Source organism: Ptychodera flava, chromosome 8 (genome assembly GCF_041260155.1).
Source record: "Ptychodera flava strain L36383 chromosome 8, AS_Pfla_20210202, whole genome shotgun sequence".
Lineage (NCBI taxonomy): Eukaryota > Metazoa > Hemichordata > Enteropneusta > Ptychoderidae > Ptychodera > Ptychodera flava.
In genome coordinates, this window is record NC_091935.1 from 34981474 (window position 1) to 34997950 (window position 16477).

Sequence of the window (16477 nt, forward strand, 5' to 3'; positions counted from 1 at the left end):
TTCCTAAGTTGACCTTTACGGACTGGCGAGGATCCCAATACCAAACGACCTGAGTCTTAATGCGTACTAATTGAAATTTTTGATATAAGAAAACATAGGAAAGAATGTCATTTAAAAACTGGATATTCTTTGGTTTTGAAACTTTTGAAGAGGGGTCACGAGCCTCGGTTTTACCGATTTTTGCATATGTCTGAAACCTTCCATCTACTGTATTGTCCCGTAGGAGAGACTACATTTATTTCAAATTGTCTCATATTAATATGCTTCTAGAAGACCATTAATTTAAATTAGTGGTTTTCTATGTATATTAAATCTTCCAAATTTGATTTTGTCGCATTTACTGAAGTGGCGACAGATGGTAGTTGGGAGGAATAGAGGTGTTGGAGGGGAGCAAATATTAAAAGGAACAGCATAGGGTTTCGAAGAGACAAAAGGCGCGAATATTCCCGGACTGAAACTGCAGGTGACAGTACGAACGTCATCCCCCACACTCTTTGTGTTCTTGAACTTTACCGGCGAACAGCATGGCTTCAACTTCTGCAGAACCTATTGCAGCTGAAACAAGGTTAGATGTATATATGAATCTAGGGCAGTATCAAAGTATATGAGGCATGCAAATAACATTTAGTAGCTTATCCGGTGCAATGTGAAACTGCATTGGTTTGATATTCACGGATTTGTTTGCGTACAGTGCCAAGAGCCTTGAACTGAATTGCCATGTGCTAGACATTCTGTACCAAGGAAAAGGAGAGTTCACGAATAAGAACTTTTTTCAATTAAATTTATTTATAAGCAGTAGATAGTGTATTCGGAGACTTGAATTGGCCGTACTCGCAGTGTATTTTGCCCGACGTGCAATTTTCGCGGGAATTTCCAAGCCTGTCAAGGACAGGTCAGTTGTGAAAACGATGGCAAAGTCGAAACAAAGACGGCAAATGTGAAAGTAGACCCAGCTGGTGTTAGTATTGGAGGTTAACTGAGACTAATCGCTGACGAAGAGTTCAAAAGCGAGGAAGTGTTTTCTTTTGTTCTTAAAGTTGAAAAGTAAAATCTCAGTGTGGATGAATTTATGTTTTGCTCTCGATATGCACACTGTGCAGTGTGCGAGATTTAAACTTCTTTTGTTTTCAATGCGGCTGACAGTCAATCCACAATTTGCCCACTCTGACATTTGTCACATTGACAGTATTAATGCAACAAATAAAGTGAGATATAACGGGATAATTTGCATGTAATTAGCGTACAGTTGTCTTTCTAATTCTATATTCGGAACACGTCAGTTGGAAGCCGTTTTCACAATTTGGACTAACTTAATAATATAACAACAAATCTGGCCTTTTTGACACTAGTTATACTCATGATGACTGAGCATTGTGTTCAAAATTTAAATTGCCAATTTGGAAGATTTTACATATTCAAATTACAAATACCAGTCTTATGCTTAAGTTTTAGCTTTGACTTAAGTGAAAGTATCACAAATGACTGTTTCTCAAATTAATTAACTGTCTGAACAGGTACCATCAGAGGTAACCAGCTGTTTTTATCAATTTCCCAAAAGTTTTGGTTTTGACAATCGCTATCTTCACAACAGTTGTTATTTTTGTTATATGTATATCCAATTCCTTTTCAAGCTTCTTACAATTGATTCTGTCAATACTTTAGCTCTGACATTGACATGGATGCACTGAAGCTTATGGGTCAAGGCAAACGCCACCTGGTAATGGGTGAGATACCGGCTGCTGTCAACTGTTTCCAGGAGGCATCTGAACTTCTGTAAGTTTGTCTTATGTCACATTTAAAAATAGGGAGGTGGTCATCACGTCTTTTGATGCGTTTACTTCATGTATGTCAATACCATTGTCTTACAGAAACTGAATTATATTTTCATAAAAGCATTTTGTCGGAACTTGTTACATTGAGCATATTATAAATCTCATGCGACCTTGTCCTTGACCTTGTCCCCAGGCTTTAGACTTCTTCAGTTTGAAGTTAGGATTCAGTTTTTGGCCAACTTAGACATGTGTTGCTGATTATCATTCAATCAATCAATCAAAAGCATTTATATAGCGCCAAAATCCATTACGAGGTAATGTTCTAAGGCGCTGAACAAGAACACAAAAATCAAAAAGCTCTCTCAAAGAGATGCGATTTCAAGCCCTTTTTAAAGGTGATCAACGTAGGCGACTGGCGAAGTTCCAACGGAAGACTGTTCCACAAATCGGGAGCACATCTTGAGAAGGAGCGTTTCAGTATAATCATTCAGTATAATAATTGAAAGTTATAAAATATATCCTTAGGACAACATAGAATACTGTATTTCATACATAAAGTACCTCTGGAAGGAACTGTTGATTATTTAGTACATGTTTGCCAAGTGTAACCAACGGACAGCAGGAAAAAAATCACTTCTTGCGTTGTCTTTGAAAAGACAAACAGTTTACAGACTCTGGGTATACAGTAAGCTTTGCCAGAAACTTATTTCTCGCTTGACTGTATTGAGAATAGACTCAATGGATATGTACTTTGTTCATGTATTTTACAACAAAAAACTGACCATGCTTTTATTTCAACAATCCAGTCTGTGGACCATGAGAAAAAGTTGAAGAAATTTGTGATTTTTCCATTCATGTAGGGGTGCCAAGTATGGTGAGACTGCAACAGAGTGTGGAGAGGCGTACTTTGACTATGGCAAGTCTCTCCTTGAGCTTGGAAGAATGGAAACGGGTGTGCTCGGCAATGCATTAGAAGGTGTGCCCGAAGAAGAAGAAGATGACGATGATGACAATGAAGACGAACAAACTGAAAAGAAAATTGAAAATCCTGCAAAAGTAACAGGTAAGTCCAGTGTTGTGGAAGTTGTCGGTAATGTGAGGTTATAAGCTTTATGTTTGGCCTGAAAAAGTTAGTGCAAAGTGTTTTGACATACTTCCTTGTTCAAGTACTGACAATTACATACATCACAGAATCACCCTGGCCACTTATCTGGGTTACTTGCTCTCAAATTTTGTGAATTGGTTTACGTTGGTTGCAGATATTGTAAGAATAAGTAAAAACCAGATGATCAACTACAGTACTTCCGAGTTGTCGTATCAACTGCGCTCTCCTACAGAGCGTTATTTCTGTTTGTTACAAAGTACCGGTACATGCCATACAAACGATTAGTTATTATCTTGAGAACATGCAGCCTGCAACCAATTTCAATCATTTGAAACAAATGTGTGACCTTTTATTAAAGAGATTAGGTGTGTGAGTAATGTGTTTAGTCAAATTTTTGCCAAAGTTTGATGTTAAAACCCCATTACCTGTATCTTTTTGTACTAATTCCAATTAGATGGTTTGAAACTTATGTAAAAATGCTTACCAGAGTGTGACCGGAGAACATTTCACACATTTGCAACAAGTACACAACTGAGATTATAACAACCAACTCATTTTCAACCTGCAATTCAAATGAATTTTATTAACCAAAGCCATCACCAAGGCTTGAAATAGTGACATTTTCAAGACAATGTGGCTTAATAGCAGGAATCAAAAGCATCACTCCGAAGATTGGAGAGTATTGATTTCGTAAGTAAAATGCAAAAAGATACAGCTAATGGGGCTACACATCCACCCCCAGGTCACATAAGTTGTGTTGTTTGTAACATCACCTGTTGCAAACTTTACTCATGTTACCTGTCATGTTGCATTTAAGGAGCTAATGTTCTCTTGCGTATTCCTAAATCTTTTAAAATGAGCTTGAATTAGTGTACTGCTGCCATACTGTAATTCCTACCATAAAGTAATGACTTTGAAAAACTGCTAATTCATATCAATTGCAAAGGCAAATACTATAAGACTAGACAAAGCAACTTTGCATGTTGCCACTTGAAGATGCTGCTAATTCCATCAAAGAACTGTTGAGTAAAATCAATGCCTATCTATAAATTTTGATCGTAGGATTTTTAGTGTGTTCTGATTATCAACAGAAATTGCAGTGATTCATTTCATGAAAAGGCAAGAAATCTTAGAAATCTTGTATTCGAATTTGATGTATGTGGATTGCACAATTACAATAAGTTGATAGGTCATTTTAAAAACTACAAATTATAGTAGCCCATGTTGTGTTCAGTGACGCTTTGTCTTTTCACATCTTCCAACACAGACACTAATCCACAAGAAGCATAAATTTGTTTTCATCAATTAATGCTGTGACAGTGTGGCAATGTTAAATTTATGCCCAATGCATAAATAAATGTGTTGTGAATATGTGTAAATGAACATTGAATTTCTGTTCATGAAATGTAAAATGTACTCCCATAAATTTGTCCATCAGTTTGCGTATTTGAAGAATGTTATCTGAACCAAAGGTATGAAGAAGGGGCCTTGCTTTCAAGAAGTAAATCGATCAATCAATTGTTACTATTTATAAATTACAGTATAGCTGTAGTGCAGGTTCTTTAATGATTACAACCCAATGGTAACAAAAATTCTGATAAGGTGTATACAATTTATAAGGTCATATTGTAGGTCAGAATACATCCATAACCCTTTCCTGCTAGGTCAGTCACTTGCTGTCTGTCAAGTCTGTTAAACGCAATATTGAGCCCAAACTAAAGCATATTTCTCCGACTTGGCCCGTATGTAGATCATCTGGTTCAAGTCTGCAAAAATCATGTTTACACCAAATCTTTTTTCAGGCACCTTCAATTTTCCTGTCATTGGTAAAATGCAACACACAAGCATGTTATGCCTTGACGGTTTTAAGGTACTTGACCTGGTGGTGACATGACCATGACAGGATAAGGGTTAATGATAAATAAGGATTTCCTGGTGTGGTTTTGGGTGATGTGTCTTGAAACAATCTTTCACCGGTGGGAATTAATGTTGGTATCTGTATTAAAAAGGTTGACACTGTAGAACTTCAAACACTAATAAAGAGTTACATTTTTGAAACCTTTGCATGCCTGTCTTGAAGCAAACATACATTTTGCATACTTCGATACCGTAAGCAAGTTGGCATTGTTTCATCCCCACCAAAACTTTCACTTTTTCAAAAATAACCGAGATCAACACCGCAACTGAAATATGTTTAGTTCTTACTACTGTTAGGTTAGTTATTATAACTCCGATGTGCAGAATTACATTCAATATGTTGAACACTGTGTACATGTACTTTGGTCTCCTGTAATGTTCAATTTATTATATTGCCAGCATGACTTTGCAGTTCAGTTACGTTGAGAATCAGAGGCAATGACTTTGCAAAAGCTTTTCAGAATCTTAACAAGTCCTGGAACTTTTAAGTATATTCCATTTCAAAATTTTGAAGGCAGATGTAGACTATTAGAAAGAGTTACTTCAAATTCTCATCATTGTCAATTTTTCACTGGTATGCTTTTAAACTTAATGCTTGTCATTTCATGTTTGTAGCCAGCTTTTGGATAAGTGTACTGGATCATACTGTTGACCATTTCCAAGAGATTTACAAAGTTGCCACTGTTTGGAATATTTAATTTTACTTCCACTTTCAGTAGTTTTTGAATAGTTAATTTCACTGGCTGCTGTCAGTATATGTCCAAAATCCACAATTATTCCATCTGTCAATACACGCCAGATGTTTCTAGCTTTGATCTCAGCTTTGTCACCTTTCTGTTGATCAGGAGAAGAAAGGGAAAAAATAAGTGATGAAGTCATTGACGCCATGATGAAAAAAGACCAAGAAAATGAAAGTGACGCAAAAGAGCAAGGAGGAGAGTCTGAAAAAGTTGAGGAGGGTGAAAAGAAAGATGACAAAGTAGATGATAAGGAAGTGTCTGAGGAAAAAATGGAGGAGGGAGAGAAATCTGAGGAAAAAGAATCTGAAAAATCTGAGGCAAAAGACGATGAGAAAGACAAAACTGAAAGTGAAAAGATTGAAAATGAAGGTGAAGTTTTGAGGAACTATGATTTGTTAATGCATGCTGGTTAAAATGTAACCTAAGATTAAATTACTATAAAGTAAATGCCAGTCACTCTAGGCTTGCTTAGTAAGCTGTGAATTGATATGCACTATGTAAATTTGTGCACATTTTGCTTGCTCTTGTTAACTGCTAGAGTAATCTTGCTGCATGTATAATTATGTGTAAACATATTATAAACATTAATATAGAAGTAAATTTCAAGCTATGTTAGTTGTGGCAAATATTTCTGTCTTCTTTGTTTTACCCAAAAATCTTTTTGTTTTAGGTTAGTCTACAAATTTATGAATACCTCTCCATTTTCGTATTTTTTCTAGTTGGTTAGTGTATCCACATCACCTTCAGGCAAAGCATCAAGGGCTCTAAGGGTTTATTCAGTATCACTGTATTAGTGGCAGCTCAGTAGTTGCAGTAGTCACAGCAAGAAAAAAATTAACCGAAATAGTTTGGCTCCATTGTTGCCCTTTGACCTCTTAACTTCACCTGAAAATGAAGTTGGATACAAATGATTTCAAAATGATGTAGAAAGATTTCTCTGTGTTGTGCATTGTGTATAGCAAAAGTTATACGAAGTTCTACATTGAAATCATTTTAGCTTTCAACTACAAATTTCTTTCAAAATAGTTGTTTCATATTCCGTTGTTTTTGTGAGCGATAAATTATAACTGCTTAGCAAGCAAAACAAAATTGTGCGCTGCAGACTAGCTGTAGTTACAGCTGTTAGAGCTATGAAATATATATGCTTGCTTGAAAATCAGCCTTAGGGTGCATTTTATAGTCATTTATATTTGTCAGCTGTGCCCAGTTACATGTTGTTGTGTTTGCCAGCAACCAATGTAAAAAGTGCAAAGAAAGCACCTTGCTACAGACTGGTTTGTAATATTATAGACAAGTCCAAAATGGATGAACTTCAGGGTCTACCAATATTTCATGTGGCTGGCAAATTTATGACAATGATTGTGCAAAATGTGAAGGTAAAAATAAAAATTGTCAATCTCAGAAGAAATTTTACATTGATTTGATTTAGTACATTTGTCAGTAGTCCCCTATGTTACTATATACAATCAAAGCTTTTCTACATTACCTACTTGCGTATCTATCTTGATCAGTTCATCACTTATCTCAAATAACACAATCATTCATGGTACATGTCGCACAGAGATCTTCCCAGAGCAGTTTTCAAAAAAGACCACTACCTTATGATTTTAAGAAAAACAATAGGAGCTCATTAACTCTAATTAATTCTGATTCGAAACTTCCATGGAAAAGCTAAGATCTCTAATTTATGCAAATTTTAACACAGATATGTGACAGGTGGAAAAGATCAAACAATTTTTAAGTTCAAAACTTACATTAAAACTTAGTACTACCTTTATCTTGCTGTGTAGATCAAGAGAAACCAGACTCTAGTAGCAGTGCTACGGAGAAGAAAGATGAGGAGGCTGCTGAAGCCAAGCCAAAAGAGGAGGCTGAGGAAGAGGGAAAGGATGAGGAAGGAGAGGGGAAGGATGAGGAAGGAGAGGGGAAGGATGAGGGAGAGGGGGAAAGTGCTAAAGAGGGAGGTACTGAAGGGGAGGAGGAAACGCCAGAGGGTACTAGTAAAGAGGTAAGTTTTGCAAAGACTAATGCTGTAGACAAAATCCACTGAGAGAAGTAATGAGATGACAGTTCACTGAATGCAGACTCATACTTTTCAACCACTTGAATAAACATCAAAAATTATTTGCAGTTGTTCCAAGTTTGCATCAAAATTGAAGCTTTCAGAACACCGATGACTAGTAGTGCAGTTTTAGCAAACCGGCAAGCATCTGCAATGTTTCACAGTTTTACATGGTGCTAATCCTTTGCCAATTCCTGGTTGTGTGTCATCTGATAATGAACATGTTTCAATAAATATCATGATCTTATATGGTGTTGTACTCTAATCTCTTTTCAGGAAAGTGAAGATGTTTCAAATTTCCAACTTGCGTGGGAGATGTTAGAATTGGCAAAACTCATCTTTGGAAGGTACGGTAATCTAGTCTTGCACTCCATAATGTAAGAAATTTGCAACACTATTTTATTCCTGTCGACATCGAGTTTAAATTACATGTATGAATAACGATAATGTTTGTGGCAGATTCATACCAATAATTTGAATATTTTCAGAAACAAATAATTTTCCACTCACTTCCCTTTCTTGTTGAATTTATATCAAAAATTTTGAGAACATTTCTTTTACATTGTGTTTCAGGCAAGAAGGAAAAGAAAACGAACTTCGTGTAGCGCAGTGTTATTTGAAACTTGGTGAAGTTGCTTTGGAAACAGAAAATTACAGTAGAAGTGTAGAAGATTTCCAGGCTTGTTTAGACCTACAATTAAAACATTTAGAATCAGAGAACAGATTACTTGCTGAAAGGTATCCTTATTATTCATGAAACCATGTTTATTTGGTTTCTGTTATACACTGATTTTTTCTCCAAGAACTTTGTTATCAGATACCTTGTCACAATGATGTTTGATGGTGTTTTCTGATGTATTAAAACTAAAATTAAATAAGCATTTGTTATCAGAGGAATGATTTGTCCAGAACATGAGGAAAGAAACCATGCCTGCTTGATAAGGCTTTTCTAGAAGTCCAGTGAACAGCAAGAATTTAAGAAAAAACATTTTTTCATTCATAATATTTTAAGTTTTATTATTATGAAAAATGACCTAATGGTTTCTGTGAATAGAAAAGGTGCTTACAATAGAGGCAGAAACTTATTTAGTTCTCAGAATGATATATCAAGATTACTTTTACATAGTATATCAGAAATACTAGAGTTTTGATTGCTGAAATGAAAACTTTTTCCCTTAATTGCGTATCTCAGTCATTATCAATTGGGTCTTGCACACTCATTCAACAGAACATTTGACAAAGCCATTGAGGTGAGTATGCTTACAGTGAATTGCCTTGTTACAAGACTGAAAGATTGTTGTGAATAAGATTTCCTATATAAGCAGGTAAAGGTTACAGGTGTTCTCCAGGCATTTTACCAGGGTACCCCTTGGTATATCAATGCAGGGGGACACAAGAAATGTTACCTGCGTTCCCCAATCATTCACCAATGTGCCTCAACTTTTGTAAAAACACTGCATGTATAAGGTGTATGACAAGTTAGTTGGTGATAAGTAATTGCAGGGTTAGTGTTTTGTTTCTTTGCAAGCATAGAGTAATGAAGTAAAAAATTTCTATCCTTAGTTTTGTAATGCTGTTTAGGGTTGTAGTGATAAATTTTAATCAAAATTGGTGTGTCCAGGGATGGAAGAGATGACAAAGAAGGCTGTGTTAGAATGTTCAGAAGTGTGCATGTGTCACTGATTACAAATAAAACTTATTCTCTTGGGTACCATCCAGATGCTAATAAGAGTGTGCATAGGGCTAGATTCAATGGTTTATAGAACACACCTTACAGTGATGATCATTATTGCAAATACTGCTGTCATGAATGTGTTTTGACCTTGACTTTCTTTTTATTTAGCACTTTAATGCTGCCAGAAAAGTTATTGAAGACAGGTTAGTCTTGTTGACAAAGAGAACAGAAGAAGCGGAACAAGGAAAAGGCAAAGGTATGGTTGGCCTTGCAATGTGGAATTTGGAAAGACGAGAGATTTGGTGGGCAGGTTTGGTCCAGAATAAGGTTAAAACTATGATATGGCTGTGTATAGGAAGAGTTTTGGAGATACAGGGTGAGGCAGAAAGTTTTGGCACGGTTTTGAAAGGGCAGATACTGCTACCGAAGTGGTTAGGGAAGATACAGATAGAGTCAAAGAGTCCATTACAAAGGAATGTATTAGATAGGATAAAATAGGAAGATGTTACAATAGAAATAGTGAATAGGAGAGAAAAGAGTAAATTTTGTGCTTTTGATAAGAGAGCTCATGTTAGTAGGTTATGTGTAGTAGGCAAAGCCTGAGAAATGTACGGGTGTAGGGATACACGCAAAAACTTTGTTTGCGTGGAAATTGTAACAACCTGAATGATAGACTGAAATCTCAAACAAGCCAACCAACTTGCAATCACATCTGATGCCTACCTCAGGATATTTTGTGTGTGTTAACAACTTTAACTTTTCTTATCTATCACCAGAAAAAGCCAGTACAGATGACCCACTGGTTGCGGATCAGAAAGAAATGCAAGATTTGAAAGATCTCATCCCAGATATCATGGCCAAGGTAGTGTGAGAGTTGTGGACTTGTCCTACAGATTTACTTCTGTTACAGTAACTGTTATGTGTACTTGCTCATTTCAATATATACAGTATATTTCTGAAGTTGTGTTGGTAAAACATGCATGAAGTTATTCAGCCCCAATTTCTTGTGAACAGCCTCACATTCACCATTGATAACAAAGGGTTTAGTTGGAACACAATATTCTCACGTTGATATCAAGATATTTTTGTCATCTTAGAGGGCTCATTCTAAGAAGTTGGTAGCATTAGTTTTCACATCAGGATCTTCCTTCATGAATTCAAGAAACATTGGTTACAATACATGTCTTATCAGACATTGAAGATTTATTAAATTAAATTGTAATGCAAAATATGAATATAGCAGGATGATCCCACAGGGTAGTTGCTGTATTGTTATCTCAGTTACTGTGTGTTGCTGCTTTAAGATGTTTTTGACCCTATGGATCAAATTTGTTTCAGGTATAGGCGTTTTCCTTTGAAACTTGGGTGTAGAAGTGTGTATTTTGAGACAGGTGTATCTGCTTAATTAACGTGCTATCATGATATAAATGACAAATCTTTGCCCTTGACACACTGCAAAATTAAAGGCTCACAAAGCCAGCATGTCATATTTAAAGATACACTACCTTAAGCAGACAACTAAGCATTGATAAGTGTGCTCTAATACTTGTCTTTTCATCATTATCTTCTCCAACAGATTGAAGATGCAGAAGAAATGAAGAAGGACATGGAAACAGCTGCTAAATCTGCCATTGAAGCTGCCGCTGCTGAGTTTGTGAGTATTTAGGTATTTGGAATGAATAGGAGAGACAGTGACCATCATTGGGTTTTATTTCTCACAAATTAACCCTTTGAACCCGGCTCGGACAGAAATGTCCGATGACGTCATAGAGTACCAGGGGGTCAGGGTGCAAAGGGTTAATGACACAAAAACATTTCTAATATGACCTAAAGGGAAAATAATTCAAAAAATTAAGTGGTAGTCAAGTGGTGAGATAAAATGTGTAAAGGTGACAGACATTGGTTCAATTATGGATGACTCCTGGGCTCAGTTATCAAATTTCTCTACATCTTTTCCTCTTATATTCTCTGAAAGCTACTTGCGACAATTGCATGTATAGCAAGGGAGAATTCTTACAACCAATGACTTCAGCTGTCTCTCGTTGAAATCATCTTTGTAACATAGGAAAGGAGTATAAGCTGTAAAATGTGATTGAAAGAGATCTGATTATTGATTTTGTATGATATTATTTTCTATCCACAGGGTGTCTCAAGCTCTTCAGGAGATGGGGTGAGTTTCTGTCCAATTTTCTCTGTATACACCCTTGTAACCATAACCTTCATGAAAGTAGTTCCTCCTACCTAAAACATAACTGTTATTACAGTATGGTATTTTAATGCAAATCTGAAATTAATTTGCAGTCCAAATCAAATTTCCCAATTGCTATTCAGAAACTATTTACCAAACGGTAGATGGATATTACAATGGAACCTGTCATGTTTGATGAAAGAAATGCTTGAATCGAGAAGCATCGTCTAGAAGGGAATATACTTAGTGCATTACTTCAAACATACCATCTTCCTCTTTAGTATGCCATCACACACCAGGGTTTTCCTATTTTATTCCTGCCTTTTTCAACTGATGTTTAAGATATTTCCAGCGGAAAGTGTTGTAGGCATTGTAATTTTCTTTCGTATGAATTTGTAGAACTTCTTACATATCTCATGGTCATGTTTTTAAGACTGAGCTCACCGGTGTGTGTAAATAGGACATTCAAATATTTTTGTTGCTTTCTTTCCATTCCATGCATGCCTACCTAACTGCTTGCCTGCCATCATCAATGTCCATAACCTTACTACTGTGACTCAAGTTCATCAGAGCAATGCTCCATCCAGTGGTAATGCAAATCTGAATTAAAAAGAATTAAATAACATCACATCTCAGATTACAAGTATCCTGAGACATAAAGTCACTCTATCAGTCTGAAGTTTTGGACTAACACAGTAATGTGTAAAAAAAGATGCTTTGCATATTTTTGTTTCATATTGGATTTTTTGCATATCCTAACAATACTATATGTGACTTTTCATTTCAAATCTGTTCTTCCCTCACTCTGTGCACTATTAACCTGCCCTTAATTTAGTACTTGACTAATCAATAGATCCTAGAAATACTATTTATTTTTATCAGAAGTGTGCAAGTGCTTGTATCTGAAAGAAAGAGAGAAGGAGAGAGATAATCAAGCATAATTAATGAAATGATTTTTACAGGCTGAAGCAAAAGGAGAAGCAGTACCTGTGCAGAATATCAGCCACCTTGTTCGTAAAAAGGTACACTATTTTCATTAATTGGCATGTGTGTATCAAATTGTGTCCAAATGAATATGCATTTCGAATTCAAGGGCATGACAAAGGACATATCGTCTTGCAAGTTTATTCTCAGCTTGATAAATGCTCTGCTCTATAACTTTGTTTTTATACTTTGCATTTCAAATTTCTTTCTTTCCTACCTTTGTTCTGCTATTTGCCAATCTTATAGAGTTATTTCTGACTGTCTGACTTGAACTTTGTATCTTTCTCAACAACAAAGCAACACAATGAGAAGTAATATCATGAGACTTCCTTGTAACAGATCATGTTTGCTAATTGCCATGTTTTTCTGATCATTGATAAGCTTATAGAACCTTCAAAACATAAGTATAAATGATTTGATTGTTGTTACAGCTAATAATAAACAAAATTATAAGGACCTATTTTACTCCAAACAAACAAGCTTACTTTTATTTTTGACCCTGAAGGCAAATTACATCAGTGATTTTGGATCATTAGTTGGAAATTACAGGAAAAAAATTAGGCCATTTTGCCAGTATGCTTAACAGTTCTATCAACCGACAAGGTTGTGTTTCAATGAGCTAATTGAGCTATTTTTACACTGACATGCATTAGGAAAAGTAACTTGTCATTGAGGTACATGTTAAAACCTAAGGAGAGAATATGCTTCAAATATGTAGAGCCCCCTCTACAGGCCTGTATCATCATACATATTGTGATATACAGGTAACTTATCCAGATCAAGAGTTCCATGTCTGGTACAGAGACACTAGGAAAGGTTAAAGAAAAGGCTTGGTGTGGAATCTTCTCTCATGACATAACCATTGTTATCTGTTGATTGCAGAGGAAACCTGAAGATGATGTCAAGGAGAGTGCCCCAAGTGCCGAGGCTAAGAAACCTCGCTCTGAAGAAAACGGTAGTGGTGATGCTTCTACTTGTGTGAATGGGGATACTAAGGTGAACGGTGTAAATGGTGTAGATAACTCCACTGATAAAGATAAAGACACAGACACAGACAAGGTTGGTGTGCTGTGGGCTCCAGTCTTTGGCGTCTCTCTGTGTGTGTGTTTCTTTGAAATTAGAAAATGCCACATTTCCTGTCTGCTGATATTGTGATTTCTGCTAACTGTGTTTGCAACATCAGTGTTGAGTTCTATAACGCCTGCAAATACCGTAGAAAAGTAGCTGCAAAGCCAGTAGAAATCAAACTCTGTAACTCTGCTTCTTTTGGACAAAGTCACTGTTTTTAGCCTGTATATTTATGTCTTCTTCATGACAAATTAAATTCAAATATGCTATCCGTACGGAATGCCAAGGCTTGCAGTTAAGCAGCTTATTTGTGTGCAGTTGTTTATAATACAAAAAACTGTCCTGTGCACGTTAACTGTTCTGCAGGGTTGAATGTATATTTTTTTGAAGGCCTTTGATATGTTTTCAGATGCTGAACACCATTTGTGAAAATATCCAAAGATAGTGACTTTGTTATCTCTGCAGTTACGGTATCAACTGAGAAATTACTTTGTTGCACAATTGCTAAGGCTTCAATGATATACCTTTCCACCTTGTTCTGTAAATAGTGAAAATTGTTTGAGGAATGAGAATACAAAGGGACAGCAATAGTTACTTGTAAAGTCTTTTGTGGCGCACTTGGAGTCCACCAAATCTTAACCTTTGCTTCTGGCAACCACATCTTTAATGTGCACACTTCAGAAACAAAGTTCTATGCAGCTTGTATACAAAGTTTTCTTAACTTGTGTAGTAATTTTTCCATTGATATAGATTTTTTTTATGTGTGCTCAAAATTCATGTGTGTGGTTTTAAAATGTGTGACTTCTGTCAAAATGGTGCTGAATTTTGCCAAGGAAAGATGAACTCCTACTAAAGATTGACTTTTTTTATACGGTCTTTCACAGAAGGAACAGAAGGAGATTCAAACCAAGACAGTTGAAGATGTAAAGAAGAAAGAAGAAACTGATGCTGCTCCCATGGAGACTGCCTAGTGACCTTTTCTACAATTGCAAAATTATAGTTGACTCTCTGAAAACATGTTCCTTTGTAAAAAAAAAATTACATAAAAAAATGAAAAAAAGGAGGGCTCAGACTTTCAAACTATCTGAATGATAATTTTCAAGCATGCACTTTTTAGCATTCATGTATTCAAAAGTATAGAGGAATTTTTTTCTATTTGTAGTTCAGAGTTTTCAAGTTAAAACGATGGTTGTGAAACGAATGCTCCATTCACTTTGAAGTCTGTTTCAACTGACATTCCAAATTCAATAAAAAGGAAAGAATCCATCAGGTAAAACCCAATCAGTATATCTACCTCAGAATTCATGGATGTTGTGAAAACACAAGCACACTATCATTATAAAGTCTCTGTCAGTATTTTCCAAAAGTCTAATACACTTGATTGTATTTTCTAGGTCTATTTTCATACTTCATTTTGATGAGCATTGCCAATTCACAGAAAGCAAAATTTTTCAGTACTTTATTCAGTAGCTGTTTTGTTTTCAAACCGTTCTACAAATTCCAATTCATAAATAACTGCCACAACCAAATACATCAACCCTTGCCAGTGTTGTGTAATTTCCAATGTCAAGTGCACGCATAGAATTTGTCCAGTGAAGAAGTAGATTATATTTATTGTGCTTTTTGGGATTGTGACTCTACCAGATGTTAGCAGTGGTGCCCTATGTGTGTACACACATTGTAATACCTCGTATGCTCAAGTAAGAAGCCTTACCAGTAAGATATAAATTCCAGGTACACAAGTTTGCTGATTTTACTATTTTTAGAAAAGGATCACACTGCTAGTCCATCTTGCAGGGAAGTTTTCATAACTTCAGTATTGATATCAGAGTGTTGACATGGACATCTCACAAGTCACATTCCAATGACAGAACATGAGGTTGACTTGCAGCCCTTTAGCGTAATAGTAGTCTGTATATTTTGCAAAATATATCTTTAAGCAAATTTGCATATATATTCTTTATATAGTTTATATTAGATTTTGTTATAGTAATGTAGATTTTTTGACTAGATTGAAATGTCATTTACTTTGGCTTGTTGGAGAGTTCATGGAACATGCGAACGCTATTGTCAAAGTCCCATGTACTGACTTTATGCTCTGAATTTTGTAGTTGTACGCGTCCTTGCCCCAAATCATGTCATTTTTGTATGAAGAAATTAAAATGCATTATACACTGAGAAATTGTGTCGCAAACCTTCTGTTACCCAGCACTTGTGAAAAATCATGCAGTGATTCTCCATGCCAGCCAATCTATAGGAAGAAACCGTATTTGATTGTGAGTGCCTCTTACCACCTCCCTGGCGTACAAAAGACTTATTGTAGGGTTTATTCTCCAACACAAAATCAATATCGGCGAGATGTATTTGTAGGTTAGCCAAATTGATGATGCAAAATTTCATGATGCTGCCAATATATTATCCCTACCTGTTATCTGTACTCGGCCAACCTCATTCTACAAACTGCACCAAATAGCGCTGATAGCAAAGGACTTCAGTTTTCTATCATTAATATGCAAAAACTAAATATTTGTCCACATTTTTTGCAAGAGCAACAAAAATCAAATCTGCTGGTGTTACAATGGATACTAAACGTCACTCAAACTCATTCTGACTACAAGCTACAACAACAGTCACGCATGCAACTGTTTTTTGTCCAAATTTTGTCTGACGTCATGTGTGCAGCTATATTTTAGTAACAAACCTGAAATCACAGTCAGTGCTATTATGATGAGTATTTCTTTGTTGTTCTGTCACCAGCACCAATATGTACCATGCCACTTGGTTTATTGTGTGCCCAGGAGAGATTTGAGTCAATAGAAAACTACTATTGGATTTTGCTGCAAAGCTACCGGTACTACAGTTTATATGAGTTTGGTTGATGGATGCACTTGTTTTGAATAAATTTAAGTCTGTTCGGGTCAAATTTCAAGATATACAACAAGAGTGCCCTGACAGAAATATGGTGT

At 35.9% G+C, this 16477-nt stretch overlaps 1 protein-coding gene across 4 annotated transcripts; it reads left to right on the forward strand.

Moving 5' to 3' along the window:
• The first annotated feature begins 399 nt into the window (after window positions 1-399).
• Window positions 400-15693, forward strand: LOC139139161 (histone-binding protein N1/N2-like). 4 transcript variants are annotated; one of them, XM_070707966.1, is made up of 16 exons: window positions 400-565; window positions 1663-1773; window positions 2633-2835; window positions 5640-5903; window positions 7325-7542; window positions 7873-7943; window positions 8170-8334; window positions 8789-8846; window positions 9440-9527; window positions 10048-10133; window positions 10848-10925; window positions 11415-11441; window positions 12022-12048; window positions 12422-12481; window positions 13326-13502; window positions 14396-15693. In XM_070707966.1, exons 1-16 carry the CDS (start codon window positions 525-527, stop codon window positions 14480-14482), a joined length of 1761 nt encoding a protein of 586 aa, XP_070564067.1. In that variant the 5' UTR covers window positions 400-524; the 3' UTR covers window positions 14483-15693. The 4 variants fall into 4 exon arrangements, with proteins under 4 accessions (XP_070564067.1, XP_070564068.1, XP_070564070.1 ...); XM_070707967.1 differs by lacking the exon at window positions 12022-12048; XM_070707968.1 differs by lacking the exon at window positions 5640-5903 and having other exon boundaries at window positions 420-565.
• Window positions 15694-16477: the final 784 nt, after the last annotated feature.

Excerpts from the sequence above, each read along its gene's own strand:
- LOC139139161 (XM_070707966.1), top strand. The coding sequence starts at position 525 with ATGGCTTCAACTTCTGCAGAACCTATTGCAGCTGAAACAAG. Across the intron at positions 11,442-12,021 it reads CAAGCTCTTCAGGAGATGGG|TTCATCAGAGCAATGCTCCA; the intron begins GTGAGTTTCTGT and ends CTGTGACTCAAG. Across the intron at positions 13,503-14,395 it reads AAGACACAGACACAGACAAG|AAGGAACAGAAGGAGATTCA; the intron begins GTTGGTGTGCTG and ends GGTCTTTCACAG.